Below are 20,801 nucleotides of genomic sequence, written 5' to 3'. Positions count from 1 at the left end.
TTACCGATCCTTCTGCATGAAGGAAGCTAGAACTATTGGCAAAGCATGTTTACACAACACAACTGAGTAGACTGAATTCAAAGTTGGAGAACTTCATTCAAAATTAAAAATATATACATATCAAGGCACTTGGTTGAAATGCATGGTTTATATTATACACAAAATAAATTCTTCACTAATAGTGCAGTACAGTTTTTACGTTCTACACAACTAAAAGAAATAGAAATTTTAAAAATGTTTTGCTTACTGCCATTAAAAGGGAACGAAAATTTAGCAGCCTGGGTTTTTTTGGTTTTTTACATTTAACATACCGTAATCTTCCATCCTGGGCAGCTGCACCCCCAGCTATGATTTTTGTAATGAAAATACTTGAGTCATCTCCAATGTGCGGGTTGTCCGTACCGCCTGCAATGCTGAAGCCAAGCCCTGAATTTCCCTGGGGGAGGTGAGAGAGAGAAAAAAAAAATGTTATTTTTGGAAAAGAGTTCCTGCCATACTGTAAAATCCAACTTGGTTTATTAGTGCAGGAACAAGTCCGACTGCACCAGTGTCCTTGTTTACAACAACTAACCAACGAGAGCAACAGACAGCACCGTCTTGCCCCAGTGCTGACCACTGACGAGGATCTTTACACGCGCAGCATGTGGAGCTCGTGAGGCACTGCACGCACATGTACTCCAGCTCCCTGAACACCAGCACTTCATTAACAACTGGATTCACCAGTTCAACACTGTGAGCCTCCCAGTCAGCAAAGAGTGCACAGCACTGCCGCTACCTAGGGATCAGCCTGGACTTACTGCGTCATTCACAAACAGACAGCAGTCTCCTCTGCTAATGCTATGGCATTAAGTAAAATGCTGATTTATGGAAGAAAACTGGAATTTATAAGGAAAACAAGCAAACTTTTTTTCTAGTTGAAGAAAGCTCACAGGGTAACAAAAATCTAGGAACCCCGAGCATGAAAACTGCATACACATTGCTCTAATAGAAAAAACGGATATCTGCATACATTTGCTCTAACACCAACGTGTAGGGATCCATCAGAGCAATGAGCATGGCAACTGTAGTCCCTTTTTATGTCTGAGGTTTCTGGATGTTTGTTATGTACCTGAATTCTCCACAGTGCTCATCTGGCCCCAGGAATGTCAAAAACAAACTATAATAAAATAAATGATAAATGATGCAGCTAATAACGAACTAAGAACAATAAAGCAATTTCTTGTGTAACTGTTTAACAGGAACTGATATTATAATCACAAGGCTAATATTGCAATATATATATATAGGAATATATAATATATTGAAATATTACCCTTATGATTGTAATATCAGTCTCAGCTACATATAACCACAGTATGAAACCTCTTGCTGAACAAAGTTTATGGAAGCATATTTACCCTTTCAAGCGTGATTTCTTCATATTCATAATCTGCATCTGTGCCATTGACCTAAATAAAGAGGGAAAAAACGTTCTGTGGAGTCCATATAACACAAAAAACCTGGTATCCTTATGCTGTGCTCCTCTCTCTTCAAAGGTAAAGGAAACTGTCATGTATGCTTGGAATAAGCCCTTTATTCCCCGTCCCCTCTGTTCTAACCATGAGGCAATGTATAATAAATCCACTTGAAGTTTAATATCAGGGAAGGCTGGTTTAGCTTTAATACAGCCATTTCCGTATGCAAATTAAATGTAGGATTTAACTTGCATACGGAAGATTATTATTGTAATCTTCTTTTATGACTCAACAAAAAACATTTCTAGACATGTACCAATTTACATGTTAAATCTGAAGAGAGGCTAAAAGCATAATTCTTGGAATTGTACTTATTCCTGCTAAGCACTAGGAGAAAAATGGCTAATAAAAAGTAATCTGTTTAAACTTTTACTGAACATTCACATAGTATTGGTCATGGCTGCTATAGTCTACAAAACCTCAATAAAAAATAAGAAACAGCAAGACTGAAGACTCTATACGGTAAATTACAGTCTAAATACTACTTCAACGTTTATTACAGAATTTGGTGCAATATATTTCTTCTTCAGAAAATCAACTGTGGTTACCGAGACAACTCCCCTGCCTCAAGGTCAGAAAGAAGTTTCATTCTCAAATCTCAATGCCGCCTAAAACGCCAATGATTTTTTGATCAGTAATAGAATCTAGAAATGTCTAGTTCAGATGCAAATAGCAAAACTCAGACGAGGACAAATTTAACTTAGATACGGAAATGGAATTTATATTAAGATGTTGGTCAACTGATAAGACAGAAATTTTCGAACGGGAAATCTTTCCCTCTAAACATAGCTGGGGTAGCAAGTATATCGTTTCAATGCAGGAGAGAATAACTTCCTTGGTTTCTGATCCTTGATTTCAAGTGTTGGATGAGCAGATATTTAACAGGCAAGGAAACAAAAACGTCCACACAGATGTTGTAGCTGCACCGTGCCATACTGATTTCACAATCTTTAATATCCAGCAAGCTTCTATACACTCCAGTCTTGGGCACTGCTGCAAATTAATTTAAACGTAATAAGCACATGCAGATCGTTTCAGATAGCGTGAAAGAAAGTTTGCATATCCATGCAATTTCCCGGAACAGTACAATGCATTTACAAAACTGCTCCTACTTCTATCTGCAAACTACTGTATAGATGTATAATTTTAGTCTGATCAACTGAAAATTGATACCGTATAATTTTTAGTCCTTCAATTGAAAATGGATACTGTATTTTTAATGTGATATTCTTCCATAAAACAAGAAAAGGTCTTGACCTCATGAATACATGAAACTTTATCTCTTCACAAGCCAGCACCATAGAGACTGCTATATCTGAGATTAGTTTTATGTTAACTTAGTCCTTAAGCTATTAGCTACCAAAAGGACAGCATGTGGTAACTGAAACAGTCATCTAGCATTACAGCACTTGAAAATGATTCATGATGACTGATCAGCACACTTCTTCAGTGTAGTGAGAACACTTCACCATTTTACTATTCAAAACCCTCAGGTAACAGACTCTAGGGAACCTGCAAAAAGAAACAGAAGAGAATATTTTATCTAAATTAGGAAAGAAACAGGCTATTTCAATTTTAAATTAGAAAAAGCTGAAGCAAGATAGATGTGATGCTGCTTGTACCCATTTTGTCCCAGCTTAGTTTTCCATTTCCTTCTACCATTTGTTTTAAATTTGCCTTTGAGCTTATTTGTATCCAAGGGAGCCAATCAACTCCCTTAGGTGGCGAGGGCATCTGTGCGTGCCGCTGAAATAAGTACACAGGTTTATGTTACCTATTCCAAGCCTTGTATTGACCCGCAGCCCACTAAACCAAGGCTGATTTGTGGGTGGTTTTGCAGGGAGAGCAATGAAGGATCCAGGAGATGCCTACTACTGGTTCGCGTGCTAGGACTTTGTGCTCTTCTAGGACTGAGAGGACCCGGGAACAGCCTAGCTAGCAGGCAGGGCCTTTTAGCTTTTACTGCTGGTGAAAGGGTCTGTACTCCGAGCAATTCATTCAAGCTGCTTCTGCTGCTAAGCCAATGGTTTTCAGAACAGCATACAATTCATTTTTTTTTTAGGCAGTGCAACTCAAATAAGGTTTCCATTTCCTTGGATGTTTATGATGTCCTGTGTTGGCCCAATACTTATTTTCTTGACTTCTTTTTCGACCCAAAGTGAAATATCTTTTACTGGACCAACTACGTAGATGGGAAGAGGTGACTTGAAGAACAGCATTTTGTGCCCAAAACCTTGCCTGACTTCCTGAACTATATTGTTGGACCAAAAAAAGAAAAAGATGTTAAACAAATCCTGCTTCTCACTTATTCTGTAGACCAGTGGTTTTCAACCTTTTTTCATTTGCAAACTCCTAAAAAAATTCAAACAGAGATGCGGACCCCTTTGGAAATTTCAAAGGGAGATGCAGACCCCTCTGAATTGTACGTGTGGGTATTCACTTACTTCTGATTGGTCATAGCCATCTTCCGCGGACCCCTTAGACAGCGTGCGAGCCCCAGGGGTGCAGACCACCGCTGGAAACCCCCTGCTGGAGCCCTTTACAGCTACAACGCTGCAATCACTCTATTAGAGCACGACTCAGTCTTGATCCAATTGCCTGTCCGTAGCTCCATTTGTACTTTAATTTTTTATGATTGCTAGCTCAGTAGTTAATAAGTTTTTCGTTGATTCATGATGCAGTTACCTCAAGGATCAGATTTTACACTATACACGACCTAACACTTTCATTACCTTTGTAACCATGAGCCAACATGCGTATTCCTTTACTCATTCTCCTATAATTACATGGGAGGCGAAGGTTAGATTACCGCTAGGTATTGGTTGGGTTTTTATACTCCTTGCCAGTTGTAAATTTGCCCTTTGGTTCTGTTAGAAATTAGAAAACAGGAGAGAGCTATTACCTACTGTCCTCCAGGTGCCCCTGTCAGATATCTACTGACATGTGAGCACTGGCTTTCCAGTCACATTCCTCTCGTCTGTCTTTACTAGCAATACGGATTATCTCACACATCCGAGCAGTCTGTATTACTTCCCATGCTTTACTTGTTTGCTTTGGGGGACACGGCCATTCCCTCACCTGGAACTTTTACCTGGCTTATAATTATTACCAGGAACGTTTGACCTGAGGCAATATTATTCCTCTTTTGGCCTCATTTGTGGTCCAAATCTCCAACGACATTTTAATTTCCATTTTCTTTTGTAATCTATTCATTCCTAACTCACCTATCTTTATCCATCAAAATCCCCAAAGTATTGAGCTGATTCAATCCAGAGCGAATTAAGCTGTAAACCAGTGGTTCCCAACCTTCGCTAGCCCACAGGCAACAACACTAATCAGGTAATACACACATCACAGGCAATAGCGTGATTTTACTTTCCTGATCAATCTCAGTTTTAAACATTTTAAGTTCTTGTGTCTGCAGCAATGTGGCAATGCCCACGGGCTGTATCATTTGTCAGACCCACTAAGCTTAAGTAGGATCAAAGCTTTCCAAGCCTAGGGAGCTGAGCACGGATCCTACCTTTACAGAGCTCAGAACTCGTCAAGGCCAGATACTCGTACAAAGTCTCCAGCGGCTTAGGACAGGGCATCCAAGCCAGCTCCAGCCCATGCAGCAGTTTTTGCTGCCCAGTGAACTTCAAGAGGGGCCAGGGACTTGGGATGAGGCAAGCAGGGGAGAGCCTGCCACTGACCTGGCGCCCCGATGGGAATACACACTGGCAGCAGGGAGGGCAAGTGATGGCTGCGTTAACCCCTGCACCATTGCCACTTGCCCCGCAGTCGCTGCTGCCATTCACCCCACTGCTGAGTCTGAATCCAGCCCAAGAAGCTCCCAGCAACCTGGATCTGGGTCACAAGGAGCCCCACAGTCCAGGTCCAGGTCTAGGTCCAACTCAGGGGCACAGGAGAGTTTGACACCTCTGGCATAGAGTATATAATGTAACGTGTGACGCTTTTATATAAACGTATACATGTGTATATATGAAGTCAGGACAGTCATAGGAATTTGTACCACAATGGTTTGTGTGACACCAAACCAAGGTGCATTTACATTTAACATAATTTATTACCATATATTGTTGCAAGCAAGATGCTTCTTTAAAATAAACCCCAGCTGCTAGAAATTGTAGTGTACTTTATATGCAACAAATATGGTCATAACAGTCCTGCTGGCTGTGGAGCAGGCTCTACTCCCTCGCTGCTGCTCTTCAGTTACTCATTGCAAGGAGAATCTTTTTCCCTTCATTCTGCCTTTCATTAATCAAGTGTGCATGACATGTCAGCGCATGCTGTATGCAGCAAAATACAGTATGCACACAAACTGATGGGTGTCATGGACTGTTTTAATAAATATAGTCACTAAAATTATAATTCTATGCTCCCAAAATAGAGAACACCTGCCTGGAAAGGGGCACTATAATGCTCTGCCTGTGGAACTAATAAAAAGCCATTTTTATAAATAGTCTAAGTGTAAATATTCATTAGAGAGCCTTAGCATTCGGGGTGGAAACTACCTGCATTGAATGATCTGGGCTCTGTCGGATTAATTGTTGAATCGTCCGTTTGGACCAAACATTGGTCTGAATGTCAGGTCTCGTTTGCACTGCTGGCAGACTCAGCCTAGGCCTTGATAGTCTCGGTTTTACTGTGCTCCATTTTTCACTGAGACGCTGCAGTGATAGCGTTGATACTGCACAGCTGTCACAAGGTTTAATTTGCTCATTATTTCTATGTTCTTTTTAATTTAAAAAAAAAAATGTACATCTGAATTTTAAGTACTATGACTATACAGACCTGGGTGCCTTAACAGGATTAAAACTCTGGTACTTTAAAACCCCCCTGCAGATTTCTGTAATTAAACTAAAACAGACAGGAAAGTGTCTTCAGCTGCCCTGTCCTAGGAATGTGTGCACAGCAGCTGTGAAGTGAAATCCCAGGCACATCCAAGTGCAAAACCCACACGGACTCTGGTGGAGACAGAAGCGCCTTTTGTTTAAGTGACCTGCAGTCGGAAGAGGTCTCTGAAATAGCTAACACCGCAGGAAGAACCAAGCATGCCACCATCTCTTTCTTGGTGTATTTGAATCAATCCCTTAATGGATCTGCTAGACATTTTTGTGGCCTACCTTAATTTTTTAGTTCTATCAAAAGAAAAAAGGAGTCTCAGCTGAAGACAAATTATTAGCAAATTAAACCATGTGACAGCTGTGAAGTGTATCAACACTACTGCTACAACATCTCAGTGAAAAAGGAGTACGGTAAAGCTGTGAGACTAGCGAGCCTGTACCGAGCCAGTCAGCAATACAGGCGAGACCTGACATTCGGTCCAAACGGACGATTCATCGATTAATGCAGCACAGCCCAGATCATTCAATGCAGGTAGGCTGCAACCTGTCTAAGAACAAGCTGCTTAGCTGTGGCTTTACCTCAAAGGGGGTCACCTCCCACGTGAGCTGGACCTCAGCCCCGGTGCCGTGCAGCCTGTGTACCCCCCGGTGCAGAAACCTAACCTGCAACGTACCCAGAGTCTACTGCACACAAATAAAGACCTGTCCAAGTGAAGTAATGAATGTGAAGACTGACTCCTCCAGGAGGATTTCCTGCCAGCTGATCCTATAGCCAGTGATATCAACCTGCGCGCGTTTTAATCCGTCTGTGTGTTCCCATAAAAGGTGTCTGGGTTCCTTAAACAAGCATTTTCATACACGAACACTTGGCCTTGGACTGCTGCCTGGAATAGTGCCCAATACAAAGGAGCGCCCAAAGGCATCTGATGGCTCGAGTGATCCCAGCTGAACGGGCCTGCAGAGAAATGCTGTTTTTTACATTGGCAACTAAGCAGTCCAGGGAAAGGATCAAAACCATGGCAGCCACTAAAGACACGCTGGGGGAAAAAACGGAAAGTAGGAGATGGTGAAGAGCAGACTGAGAACCTGGGCATCCAGGTCCTGGGTACACAGCACAAACGGCACCAAGAAAATGTCCAGATTGTGGGCAATGATGCAAGGGGTGAGACAGAATCACTATACCCGCAGGGCTCAGCAGCACTGCAAGAAGGAAGCTGGAACACTTTTAGTGAAAAAGGCAGGGAGACAACTGCAAAAGGAGTAAGGTATCTGCTAAGCATGCCCTTAGCAGACCCAAAGCATTGCAAAATACATATGCTACTGACAGCAGCTAACACCCATTCAACAGCTGCATCTTTAACCAAGGCAGTATATCAAACGACTGATTTGATATAAATGAGAAGACAGAGCAGACACCAATGCCCTGCCCATCCTTCTAACAACATACAAGGGCATGTTGCAAGATAACAAATGCCTGGAGGACACGGCTGCACACGCAGCCACAAGACTACTGAAAACACCAAGATCCCCTTGTCACAAAAGAAGAAACTGGGAAGCCTACAAAGAGGTGAAATCGTGACCTATACAACTGAAGCAGCTGTGAGGTGTGTAAAGATGAAAGGGAGACTCTTACTGCCTCCTGAAATCCACAACTGCCGCTGAAGTAAGGTTGGAAGGGACCTGCTCACTAGGAGCAGGAGGAACAGAACAGGCAGAGCCCGTGACTGCCCCGTGAGGGAGATGCAGGTGCCCAACAAGGAATCGGCACCAGGAGGCTGAAGTCGCACGGCATGCCAAGCATCAATGCAAAGTGCTGGCGGTGGGAAGGGCGGCCTTTCTGAATCTTGGTAAGTTCTTGTCTCAATGTCTCCCTGTGGCAGAGGCCCAGTGTAAATGCTCCTTGCGTGAACAGGATTTTCTTTCTCCGATTCGGAATTCGCTACTGCTCTATTTCCACGAATGCCCCCTTGCCCTTCTGTTGCAAAACGGGAAGAAGAGAAGTTAGTCTACTTTCTGAATTCCATTCTCTCCTACTCTTGCATCTCCTTGCAAAGGTAATGGCGTCTCAGTCTGTCCAAACTCTCTTTACAGAGTCTCTGCGGTTTTCACAATTTTCTCTAGACTTGACTCAACTAACAGTGTAACGGTAGCTCCAAATCTTGCTTCCTCACTGGGTATGGAATGGGAGTTGAACAATGAACATGCCAAGCACTAGACTTAAGCCAGACCGGTTCTCCAACCACACAGTAACAGTTCAAATGGAAGCAGACAGGCTGCTCCAGACCAAAGACAAAGGTGGAGATGAAAGGAGAGAGCTGCAGAGTGGAGGCAGACAGCTAGCTAAGAAAAGCCTGGCCAAGGTCAGCACCAACGCGACTTAGACGTGGCCATGCCCATGTCCATGATCCAACCTGATACAGAAGAGTCAGAAGCAGCACGCATGGATTACACTCAGGTTACCAGTTAGTGACTTGAATCTATACGTTTCTTTGACATATACAATTATTACAAATGTCATAAATGAACTTAGGACAACCAAAGCAAATGTTAAAGTGCTACCTCTGATGATCTGAAATATGAAGTATTTAAGTTCTTTTTGCTTTACTATTAGGGCCAGATTCACCTTATGCTCTGATTGCTACCCCACCCAGGGCAGTGTAGGGCACCATCTTAGCTGAAAGTAGCTTGGCTTCACCCTTTTGCAAGCCGCAGGAGGAAGCAAACATTTTAATGGGGGGCACCTTTGCTAGGGATTGCTGTAGTTTCAGTCCCGTGGAAAGCAATAAGAGAGAATCTCCAATTGAAAATACAGCAGTTCCTTTGTGAAGGATTCTGTAAAAGAAAATTTTTCAGCATCTCTGATGATAGACCAGCTTTTGGCTGCAAAGCATAATGCCAAAAATGCCAGCAAACTTAAAAACAAGTCCTCAAGAGTGGGCTGCATACAAAATTTAAGTGAGCTAACTGTATGGGAATTTCAAAGCTTTTTCATATTAAAAACAATTAAGAGAAAAAAAAGTATAGCAGTAACAGCTACATTTCTTCAAAGACCCATTTTTAACCGACTACAACTCAAACTAATGAATTTACTTGTACATTTTCTGCTAACCCATTCTGTATTCAAAAGGAGTAATCAATATCATTTGAAAGACATTTGCTGTATTCTTCAAAAACAAAATGATTAAGTCCCAGCTTTAAATGCAAAATTTAACTCAGCCTTACATACAGAAGCAGATTTGAACTCCCTGCCTTAGTAAAGATGCACTTTAGTTCAGCCTCATTTCCAATCCTTTGTACTAGTTACTAATTTCAAGCGCTTGGCAGGGCTAACATCATGCTGACGCACACCTTCCAGCACTGAACACATCAGTACAAGCACTACTTTCTGAAATACAAAGATAGTTATATAAAATCTGGCATTGGTATGCTACTCTAAGAAAGCATTTCTATTTAAAAATTAGCAGCATCTGGAAGTACACTTATTAAAGAAACAGGTTAGAAACAATTCAGCATTCAAGAAGATCTGTTTTCCATTGCCAGGCATGAGAACTGGGCTCGAATCTTCAGTTTGAGAGCTATTTTATTTACTTGATGAAACACATTGCATAACTGCTATCTAAGGATTGAAAGGAAAAAAGAAAAAGAAAAAAGCTTACCACTCACTATAAGAGAGTCACATGACACGAGGCAAAACGGCCTAATGACTCTGTTTCGTCTTGTGGAAGAGAACACCAATACCAATGCTCAGACAGCAAATGCTATTTGAGCTATACAACTAGTATTCTATTGCCTCTGAACAATCAAGAGAAATTTAAGTTAACTGGATTTTGTAACATATGAGACTGAGGAGGATGGCAGCTCATGTTCTGCAAGCTACAAAGCAAATGCTATCCTGGAGTCATGATACATGCCTGCTCATTGTAATGACAGAACTAAAGATAATCAATCATGCATTAAATATTTTGCTGTACAGAGACATGAGAGTTGAAAGCAAATGTAAACTTACATATGCTGGAGTCTCCAAAGCATCTGTATTCACCAGTACTGGAGGGGGATTTGCCTTTAAAGGAAGAATTTAAAAATATATGTTGTGAAAATATGACTCAGAGAAGGCAGTACAAAAGGACAATTAGTTTAATTCTTAACTTCCATATGATTTGCACCAAGCCCCGGAGTTGTTAAAAGGCACAGTCAAGGATGAGAAGCTCAACTTTTCACCTTCTTCAAAAAACAGCACCTTATTTCATTTCCTTCCATCCGTCTGACCAGAACAAAGTGCTACCTTCCTACAAACTCCTAAAAAAGCTACCACACGCTTTAAATCAAACAAGCTAATCTGGTTATTTGAATTATTCAGCATTCCTTAAAGGTAAAATAACATCAAATCCAATCACTATGTCAGTTAAACAAACAGACAATTTCCATAGTTGAACTGTGTAAGACGTAACATTCACACGGTAGCTTACCAACCCAAACCCTAGGTGTCATGCTCAGTGGGTGCCTATTAGATGGAGCCATGGCTGTTCACTTTGACCTAAAACATCCTGCAGTAAACTGGCAGCTTCTGCAGAAAATGGAATCAGCAGGGATAAAATATGCAAACATCAAATTAGCTCTTCCACACCCATGGATAACGCTTCTATGAATATCACCTATTGTGAAGACAAAGGTCTTTGGGTAAATCTGATATCTTTCATTAGACCAACTCAAACAGTTGGACAAACTCTTCTTTGCAAGCTTTTGGGTATAAATACCCTTCGTCAGGCTAAGGAAGCCTCTTGCAGTTGGTGTGTACCTGGGGAGTTAGATGTTAGGTAGGTTATAATGTGTCATAAATTCAATGTTTATATTTAGTCCATGATTTTTAGTATCCATTAACCTATTGTGAAGACCTTCATGGATTTGCAGACAATTCAAAATACAGTTGGCATACTTTTAGATCTGCAGATTGGCAGCATACCATTAAACACAGGCCTCTTACTTTAGAGCATCTATTTAACTACATGATTGACTATAAAGTACTATCTTTATGAGAAGACAATATTTTTATTATTATAATTTTAATGGCCAGAAGTTAAAGGACTGTAATAAAAGATCACAAAGTAAATGAATTATGCAGTCCTATGAGGATGTGAAGATTATCAGTCCATTCAAGTTTTGCATATCCTCCTCTGTATGCTAACACAAGACTTGCTTTAAAACCCTGCCTCTAAAATTAGTGGTTTAAAAACCCCATAAGCTCTTTTTGTAGATTTGCTTTTAATCCACGTGTATATGCTATTTATCATATTAAATGAACCAGAGACCCAAGCATCAGAGCAATCCTGACAAACATCACACGGTACTTCATAGGCACTGCCACACCAAATGAGACCAGTGCTCAACTGAAGTCTGGCGCTGTCACAGAAAATGGCCAGCACCAGATTCTTCAGGCGTGAAATCCCCATAAGAAACAGTAAGGCTGTGTGAAGCTTCAGTAGCAGATTCGATTCGGAGGAGATTTGGCCCGATTCAGGGACCAAATCTGTGAACTGAATCAGGGGATCAATTAACAGCTCCGAATCTATTTGAAGCATCTGAATCGATTAGGAAGAAGATTCAGAAAAGATCTGGCAATTTGGCCATAGACTAAGCAGGCAGCCGACACAGCTGCCTCCAGCTGGTAAGTCTGTTGGGGTTGGGGTTGGGAGGCAGAGCCTGGGGCTGGGACAACCTGCCCAGCCCGGGCAGAAGATGCAGGACTCGGGGAGGGGGGCAGGGTGGCGCGGGATGCAGGCATGGCAGCGCTAGGAGTGGGGGCTATGCCCTGCTCCTGCTTGCCCCCTTCCGCCTGGGGTGAGCTGTGCCTGCACCCCGCCCCGGCTGGGCAAGTGGCAGGAGGGCAGAGCCTCCACTCCTAGCACTGCTGCGCCTGCATCCCGCACCCCCGAGTCCTATGCCCCCCGCCCTGGCTGGGCAGCTCGTCCCAGCCCCAATCCCTCCCTCTGCCAACCCCAACAGACTTACCAGCTGGAGGCAGCTGTATCAGTCTGAGGCTGAATCTCTGAAGCGGCGCCAAATCTTTCAGATCTGATTCAGCCGTATCAAATCAGGACAGTGATTTGAATCTCTGAATCAAATCACTGTCCTCCGAATCAGCCAAATCCAAATCCAAAGTGAATACTTGCCACTTCGTATAATAGGCCTAATAAACAGTAAGAATAAAATTCTGCTACCAGACATGGGTTAGCAGTGTTGTATACACTGAGACTTTTCCAAAGATCAGACCGGACTGACTGAGGCTGGTAAATTGAAAAAAACACAACCAAAAACAAAACAAGAACGAAATATTTTTCCTTCCTTCAAGAAGACAGCAAAGAAATTCAAGCAAGTACTATAGAGCAGCAAATTACAAGTCACCAGAATCTACCATTCAGCAGTTGTCCCTAGACACGCATGCCCAAGCCTGAAGCAACATGTAAAGCCAGGTGTTAGCAACTGCACAATGAAAAAAACTATTCAGAGAAAGTAGAGGATAAATGTCTCTACATAAACAGAGACATTTTTCAAATTAACTGATGTTTCCAGACCCAATTTTTTTTTCCAATTATATCTTATTTTAAGACAGTTTGCAATTAAGAAGTAAGCACTTGCATAAAAAATTGTTAGGTAACAGATTAAAAGAGCTTTTGGCTCCACCTCTGAAATAGCTTACTATCTACAAGTATTTATGAAGAATACACCTGGATTTATTTTAGAAAGAAAGATAAGTTATATATTAGGCTTTAGAATAAAAAGAATGCATTAAAATATGAATGCTTAGAAAATTATTTTCTATCTAATCTACAAGAAGCAGTCCCCACCGTCATGGCGGTGCTCATCTGTCCAGAGCACTCTGATTGGTTGTTTCAGTAAGCATTGTGATTGGCTGCCGAGATAACCAACTGGAGTGCGAATAAAGAGTTACGGACAGATAGACAGACTAAGACTTTCATAATATTAGAATATTGGGAAATAAAGGACCTCCATTCATCCCTAAAGTTCAGCTATTTGTTCTTTACGTTTCATCCAGCACCTGGGACAGCACGTTGGACTGGAGATACTGAAACGTACACAGTTACAAACTAGCAACGGAAGACATTTTCGCAGGTCTGTACATTAATTTGGAGGTAATAGATCAGTTGCTGCCATTTAACCAGTGAAGCAGCAATAATCAAATTGAAACAAAAGTTGTGGGGTTTGTCTACAAACTGACCAACAGAACTAGTGTGGTGTAATCACGTTGCTTTAGATCAAAAGATACGCCTCCCCATGTGGACATGATTCCAGAAGGAGAATTGTAACTCCCTGTACAGCTTATGTCACAGAAGCTACTAGTTTATATTTTGAAACCATTCCTTATTTTATGTGCAAGACAGACTATAAAGCAGGCCGTGTTTGTGCCAACACCGGTCACTAAGAAGACAAAGCAACTGATTAAAAATTGTGAGTGAATTTTATATACAAAGCAGGTAAAGGGAAAACAGCTGCAGTCAGTCTTGGGTTGCAATATTTTTTTGCCAGATTTATTCCATCTTCACCACAGGTCAGAAGGGACCATTCAATTATCCAGTCTGACCATTTGTACATCATATGCCATTAGGTTTCCTTTGAATAGCCCTATGTTAGCTGTAGTACTTCAGTCACTGTGACACTAAAATGTGCGCTACAGCCAGAGAAAAGGAGAGATCATAGTGCCCCAATGCCCCAGCCTCAAGCAGTGGTAGGGAACTGACAACCTGAGACACACCAGTTAGCCAGAATACGTGAACCAGGACCCCTGCAGCAGAGCAAACAAAAGAGCAAGGTCCCTGCCACCCAAAAAAGCTTCTTGGTCCTAAAATTGCACCCAAGCGACTGACAGACAAGGACTCCCAAAGCGAGTTAAGCACATCTACGCATCACGTTTCTGCAAATCCTACTGGATTCCTACTTGCATCCTCAGGGGCCTGAGTACCGTTATCATTTTAACAGCTTTTTGTACATAAACATTAGTATGGCAAAGTACAGTGTAATATTAAATTAGCCTTTGCCATTGTGTTTCCAACCTCCAACTATCTGGGTGCAGAATCATAAAGACAGAGAACTGGAAGCGACCTCCTAAGGCCATCTCATACAACCCCTTGCCTGAGGCAGGAGCGTCTCTAGCCAAACCAGCCCATACAATCCACTGTCTAACCTCTTAGCAAAACTATACAGCCAACCCTGACATAACACAAGACATCACACCCCAGCCCGCCACAGGTAAAGCCGGGGGACCATGGCAGCCAACATCCTGTTTCTGCAGAAGCTGTTAATAGACACTCAAGAGACCTGAGGAAGAGGGCCATGCCCCCCGCTACAGAGGAAGGCAAAACCCCCACCAAAAGCCAATTTGACCATGGGGGAAATTTCCTTCCTGACCCCAAGTATGACAACTGGTTAACCCCGGAGTGGAGAGCCAAGACCGTCTAGCTAGGAACCTCCACCTTTAAGTCCCAGCAAGAGCACTGGCACAAGATCCCCAATCTTGGCTGCAGCCAACACCCAAAGCTTCTGAGGAAGGCTTAAAACATCCCTGACACATGGAACAGCATGGAGTGAGAAACTGCCTCCCGGCCCCATGCAGCAACCAGCAAAGCCCAGCAGCCTGGGAAATCCCCATCGCAGAACACAGGCATCGCTGCACCTCAATCACCCCCGACCAGTGGCTGTCCAACCTCTTCTTGAACCCCTCCAGTGATGGACAGTTCATAATTTCCATAGGAAGGTACCTTACATTTTGAATACACTTCTCTCTCCAGTGTGTGTTCATGCAATGTTTATTTTGCTTGTTATCCAGTACCATTAAAAATGTGAACAGTCACAGGAAGCGTGTGTTAGGTAACCTTTGCTTCTTACAGTTGTTTTGCTGTAAGTAGAAGAATCAGCACTTTTCTTTATTTTCTTTTTAGCAAGTCAGGAAATCACAGATAAGAAAAACCAGGAGATACAGGGTGCATCTACACGTGCCCCTACAGCACTGGTGTTACTGTGCCACCATTTAGTACTTCCTTTTGGGCGTCTGTGCCACTGCCTCGCTGTTCTAACACTGAAGAAGTTTTTTCCTGATCTCCAGTCTAAACCCGCTTTGCAACTCCAGTGGCAACTTCAAGCCAATGGTCCGTTTCCTGCTCTCGATAGCAAGAGAGAAAAGGTGTTCTCCCTCTTCTTTATGGCAGCCCTTTAAGTATTTGCAGATTACTATCAAGGTCCTCTCAAACCTTTTCTGCAAGCTGAGCATGCCCAGCTCCTTCAGCCTCTCTTCGTGCGACTTGCCTTCCAAGCCCTTCATCATCTCTGTTACCTGCCTCCGGACCCTCTAACTTCTCCATGTCCTTTTTAAAAAGTGGAGGTGAAAACTGGACACATTACTGCAGATGAGTCCTAACTGATGTGGAATAGAGAGGCACTGTCACCTCCCATCTTGCACCTAATGCTTCTGTTGGTGCATACAAAACTGAATGCGCCGTTAGTGTGACTACATGCAATTGTTCTTAGTAAGTCCATGTTCATAGATTCATAGATGTTCGGGTCGGAAGGGACCTCAAGAGATCATCGAGTCCGACCCCCTGCATAGGCAGGAAAGAGTGCTGGGTCTAGATGACCCCAGCTAGATACTCGTCTAACCTCCTCTTGAAGACCCCCAGGGTAGGGGAGAGCACCACCTCCCTTGGGAGCCCGTTCCAGACCTTGGCCACTCGAACTGTGAAGAAGTTCTTCCTAATGTCCAATCTAAATCTGCTCTCTGCTAACTTGTGGCCATTGTTTCTTGTAACCCCCGGGGGCGCCTTGGTGAATAAATCCTCACCAATTCCCTTCTGTGCCCCCGTGATGAACTTATAGGCAGCCACAAGGTCGCCTCTCAACCGTCTCTTGCGGAGGCTGAAAAGGTCCAGGTTCTCTAGTCTCTCCTCGTAGGGCTTGGTCTGCAGGCCCTTGACCATAGGAGTGGCCCTTCTCTGGACCCTCTCCAGGGTATCCGCATCCTTCTTGAAGTGTGGCGCCCAGAATTGCACGCAGTACTCCAACTGCGGTCTGACCAACGCCCGATAGAGGGGAAGTATCACCTCCCTGGACCTATTCGTCATGCATCTGCTGATGCACGATAAAGTGCCATTGGCTTTTCTGATGGCTTCGTCACACTGCCGGCTCATGTTCATCTTGGAGTCCACTAGGACTCCCGAGATCCCTTTCCACCTCTGTGCCACCCAGCAGGTCATTCCCTAGGCTGTAGGTGTGCTGGACATTTCTCCTCCCGAGGTGCAGCACTTTGCATTTCTCCTTGTTGAACTGCATCCTGTTGTTTTCTGCCCACTTGTCCAACCTGTCCAGGTCTGCCTGCAGCTGTTCCCTGCCCTCCGGCGTGTCCACTTCTCCCCACAGTTCTGTGTCATCCGCAAGCTTGGACAGAGTACACTTCACTCCCTCGTCCAAATCACTGATGAAGACATTAAAGAGTATCGGTCCCAGGACCGAGCCCTGCGGGACCCCACTGCCCACACCCTTCCAGGTCGAAGCCGACCCATCCACCACGACTCTCTGGGTGCGACCCTCCAGCCAATTTGCCACCCACCAGACTGTGCAGTCATCCACATCACAGCCTCTTAGCTTGTTCACCAGTATGGGGTGGGATACCGTATTGAAGGCCTTCCTGAAGTTTAAGTATACGACATCTACCCCTCCTCCTGTGTTCAGGAGTTTCGTAACCTGGTCATAAAAAGAGACTAGATTGGTCAGGTGTGATCTGCCTGCCATGAACCCGTGCTGATTTCCCCTCAGCATAATTTGTCCTGCCAACAGTAATGTTGACTGCTTATCAGCCTTTTTTCCCTCCACGTGCTTGCAAGTGTCCTTGCTCAGGATATGCTCCAGCAACCTCACCCCAGGTATTGAAGTGAGGGTATCTGTTTTGTCATTTCTCAGATCCTCTTTTTTGCATTTTTTTAAAGAGGGGCACTGCACTGACCCTTTTCCAGTCCCCTGGTACTTGACCCATCTCCCATGACTGATTGCCAAGGGTTCAGAGATCTCCTTTACCAGTTTCTTTGGGACCCTGGGATGAAGCCCACCCTGCCCTGGTGATTTGAATTCATTCAGACCCATCAACAGGTCTCTTGACTGCCTCTGACGTGGTCTCATCCCTCAGCTTGCTCCCTTCCTTAGCCAAATAATCCTTATTAGGTGTCTGGCTGCGGCTTAATTTTTTTGAGAAGACTGAAGCAAAGTGGCTGTTGAGTGGCTCTGCCTTGTTTGCACCTTTTGTTAAGAGTTCTCCCTGGCTAGTTAATGGAGGACCCCCAGCTTCTGTGCTCCTTTTCTGGCCAGCATACTTGAAACCCTCTTGTCTTCAACCTCCGTTGCCAGATGCAGCACACTCTGTCTTTGCCTTCCTGATGTTGTCCCTGCAGGTTCTTGCTGTTTCCTGGAACGTGTCCTTGGTGACCTGTCCCTCTTTCCATTGCCTCTATGCTTTCCTTTTGCATCCGAGGCACCTTGTGCTGCCACGCTGGTCTCTTGCCGTTCTTCATGTGCTTCCATCGTGTCAGAACAGTTTCTTGTTGGGCTTCCAATACTGTGCCCCTTAAGGTCCCAGGCCTCCTGGGCACCTTTATTCTTCGGTCAGTGTTCCCATGGCACCATGCCTGTTAACTCCTGGAGTCAGGTGAAATCTGCCTGTTTGAAATCTGGCACCTAGTTTTACTGCTCTCGTGCTTTCCCCGCCACAGAATCTGGAATCCTAGCGTACCGTGACCGCTTCCTCCCAAGCTGCCCATCACCTTCACATCCTCCACCAGTTCTTCCCTGTTGGTCAGGACAAGATCCAAGATAGATGATCCCCTAGTTGTATCCTCAACCTTCAGGAACAGAAAGTGGTGCTTCACACAAGTTGGGAACCAGCTCAAGATTTTGTGTCTGCCTGCACTGTTTTTCCAGCAGTTGTCCAGAAAACTGAAGTCTCCCATGAGTATCACCTCCTAGCTTTTGGATAGATTTGGGACTTCCTTGAAGAACACCTCATCCACCTCCTCTTCCTGATTTGTTGGCCTGTAATAAATCTCTGCCCATGCTGGTTCTGCATCTTTCACCTTTCATCTTCACCCAGGTGCATTCTGTTCTGCTATCACCTTCCTCCTCAACCAGAGAACAAGTGTATGCTTGCGTGACATCTGGGTGAGACCCCCATCTTTTCTCCCAACCATGTTCTTCCGAAACAGAGTGAAACCGTCAGTGCTGATGTTCTAGTTATAAGAGCTGCCTCACCACGTCTCTGCGATACCAGTCGGGTTGTGGTTCTTTACACAGGCTGCAGCTTCCAGGTGTTCAACGGCATTAGACCTGCATTTGCAGTTCACAGATGCACAGCAGTTTAGGGCTGCAAGGGACCTCGTGAGTCATCGGGTCCAGTTCCCCTGCTCTGGTTTCAGGCAGTCTTAAATTGTATCTTTTTGATAGATTTGTATTTGCTGGAATAAAATTGCCCTGCTCAAAGTGTTACCATCGCTGCATTATGTCCAGTGCCTTGTTTCAGAAAGCTGCAGTGGTATGGATTAGACCCTGGCTTTGATCTTTCATTATTTTCAGCACTGTCCTTAGCACTTTGCCATTCTTGTCTGCATTAAACAGAAGAATAAGATTAGTAACGTAGTCATCATTACTGTTGCTATGATGACATGTGTCCCATTCTGTCTTTTGCTTCTTAACAGCTTGTGTTTCTCAAAGGTACAACTTATGAGTTCATACAATAAGTACATTAAGGCATCCTCTTCCTTCTTGCTGCCAAAACCCCAATGCTGATTTTAGAGCAGATAAAATAACACCATCAATAAGTACACAGATGTTTTCCTGTAATTACATTTACATGCCCTGTCCTTCTGTAGGGGGAGCTGCGGGCCCTCCGTCACTGGAGGTGTTCAAGTGGAGGTTGGAGAGCCGCTGGTCGGGGATGCCATGCCTGTGCTCTACTATGAGTATTTCCCATGCTTCTGGGCTTTGCTGGTTGCCCTCCTTCCCCTTCCCCCTCTCCCCTCACTTCCACAGATGTAGTTTTTAAGCCTCCTCCAGAGGCACCTGGGGTTGGCTGCAGCCTAGGCTGGGGCTGGGGCTGGGGCTGGGCTGTGCCAGTGCTTCTGCTGGGATTTAAACCGGGAGGTTCCTGGCTAGAGGGTCTTAAAGCTCTGCTCAGGGCTGGACTGATGCCTTCTCTGGCGTCAGGAAGGAGTTCTACCCCATGGTCAGGATGGTATGGACTGTGAAGTGGGGCGGCGGGGGAGAGGCAAAACCTCTACCTGGGATCTCCTGAGTGTCTATTAAAAACCTTTTATAGAAGCAGGACACTGGCTGCCATGATTCCCAGGCTTTACGTGTGGTGGGTTCAGATGCTGCATCTTGTGCTGTGTTAGGGTTGGCAGTAGTTTTACAAAGAGTTTATATTATGGATTTGGATAGGGTGGTTTGGATAGAGATGATCCTGCCTCATGCCTGGGGTTGAACTAGATGACCCCCTTCCAGCCTGACTTTTCTATAGTCTAAGATCTGCCAAAGAATAATGGGAATAGTAAACAGCTGTGAAATATTTCATTTCACCATTTTCTAAATGTAATGTTTCAATTTTTCATTTCAAAACCAGAATGTTTCAATGATGATTTTTTTGAATGAAAGAAAAAGGTTAAAAAAAGGCTAACCAACGTCAAACCTAATCATGGTGTTTAGTTCCAGGTTGAACAGAATTTCTGAAAATGACCTGTAATATTACTACCTTTAACTGCATATCATGCACCCTGCAGTCAGCCCTATGACCCTGGGGTGTGTGTCTTAAGCAGGGAAGTTGTTTTTATTCGCTGGCTGTAGCGGCTGTCTACATGGCTGCTGGTCTTTCTGGCCCCGGCAAGTCAGCGGTAGCTCTCGCAGCTGCTCCTGGTTGAGTACCGTCACTTGTGCCCAAAGCCGAGACTGAGCCGGCTCAGGGCAAGTGAGCTGCTGCAGGCAGTCTGCTGTGTTGTGATGCAGTCTGCGTTATGGAAACCACACTTTACTATTTACCAGAGCTTGCATCAAAAGTATTTACAATAGAGAATGACAGTTTTGCTGCTGCCCCTGCCAGGGTCGAGGGCCTGGTCTTGTTGCTGTCCTGCCGCACTAGGAGCTCCTGCTGCCTCATGGAGACTGTCTCCTGGGATGTCGCACTGAACTACGGCTCTCCCCGTTTCCAGGAAGATATGACGCACAGGACTCTGGAAAAATCTTTTTTCCCCTACATGCTCCCTTTGGAAACAAGGAGGCACCTTATTTGCAGGTGTGCAGTATGCATTCTCCCCATTTCACCAAGCAGCCCAACACATTTCTATTCATGTGAACACGAACATTTTCTTTTCAAAATGTTTTTGGTCTGGCTACTGAC

General features: G+C 44.1%; 1 protein-coding gene across 14 annotated transcripts in view; it reads right to left on the bottom strand.

The window, feature by feature from the left end:
• The window catches only part of DLG1 (discs large MAGUK scaffold protein 1), a 289,256-nt gene that overhangs the window by 102,247 nt on the left and 166,208 nt on the right, over positions 1–20,801 (bottom strand). For all 14 annotated transcript variants that reach the window (XM_059731291.1, XM_059731292.1, XM_059731283.1 and 11 more), the window contains 3 exons: positions 10,371–10,424; positions 1,398–1,448; positions 312–436 (listed from right to left, as the gene is read on the bottom strand). In XM_059731291.1, coding sequence (XP_059587274.1) covers positions 312–436; positions 1,398–1,448; positions 10,371–10,424 — 230 coding nt within the window. The remainder of the gene's footprint in view (positions 1–311; positions 437–1,397; positions 1,449–10,370; positions 10,425–20,801) is intronic.

The sequence above is a fragment of the Alligator mississippiensis genome, chromosome 7 (assembly GCF_030867095.1).
Source record: "Alligator mississippiensis isolate rAllMis1 chromosome 7, rAllMis1, whole genome shotgun sequence".
NCBI classification, from domain to species: domain Eukaryota; kingdom Metazoa; phylum Chordata; order Crocodylia; family Alligatoridae; genus Alligator; species Alligator mississippiensis.
Note: the sequence above shows the minus strand (reverse complement) of the source record. Positions and strands in the feature narration are given on the sequence as shown.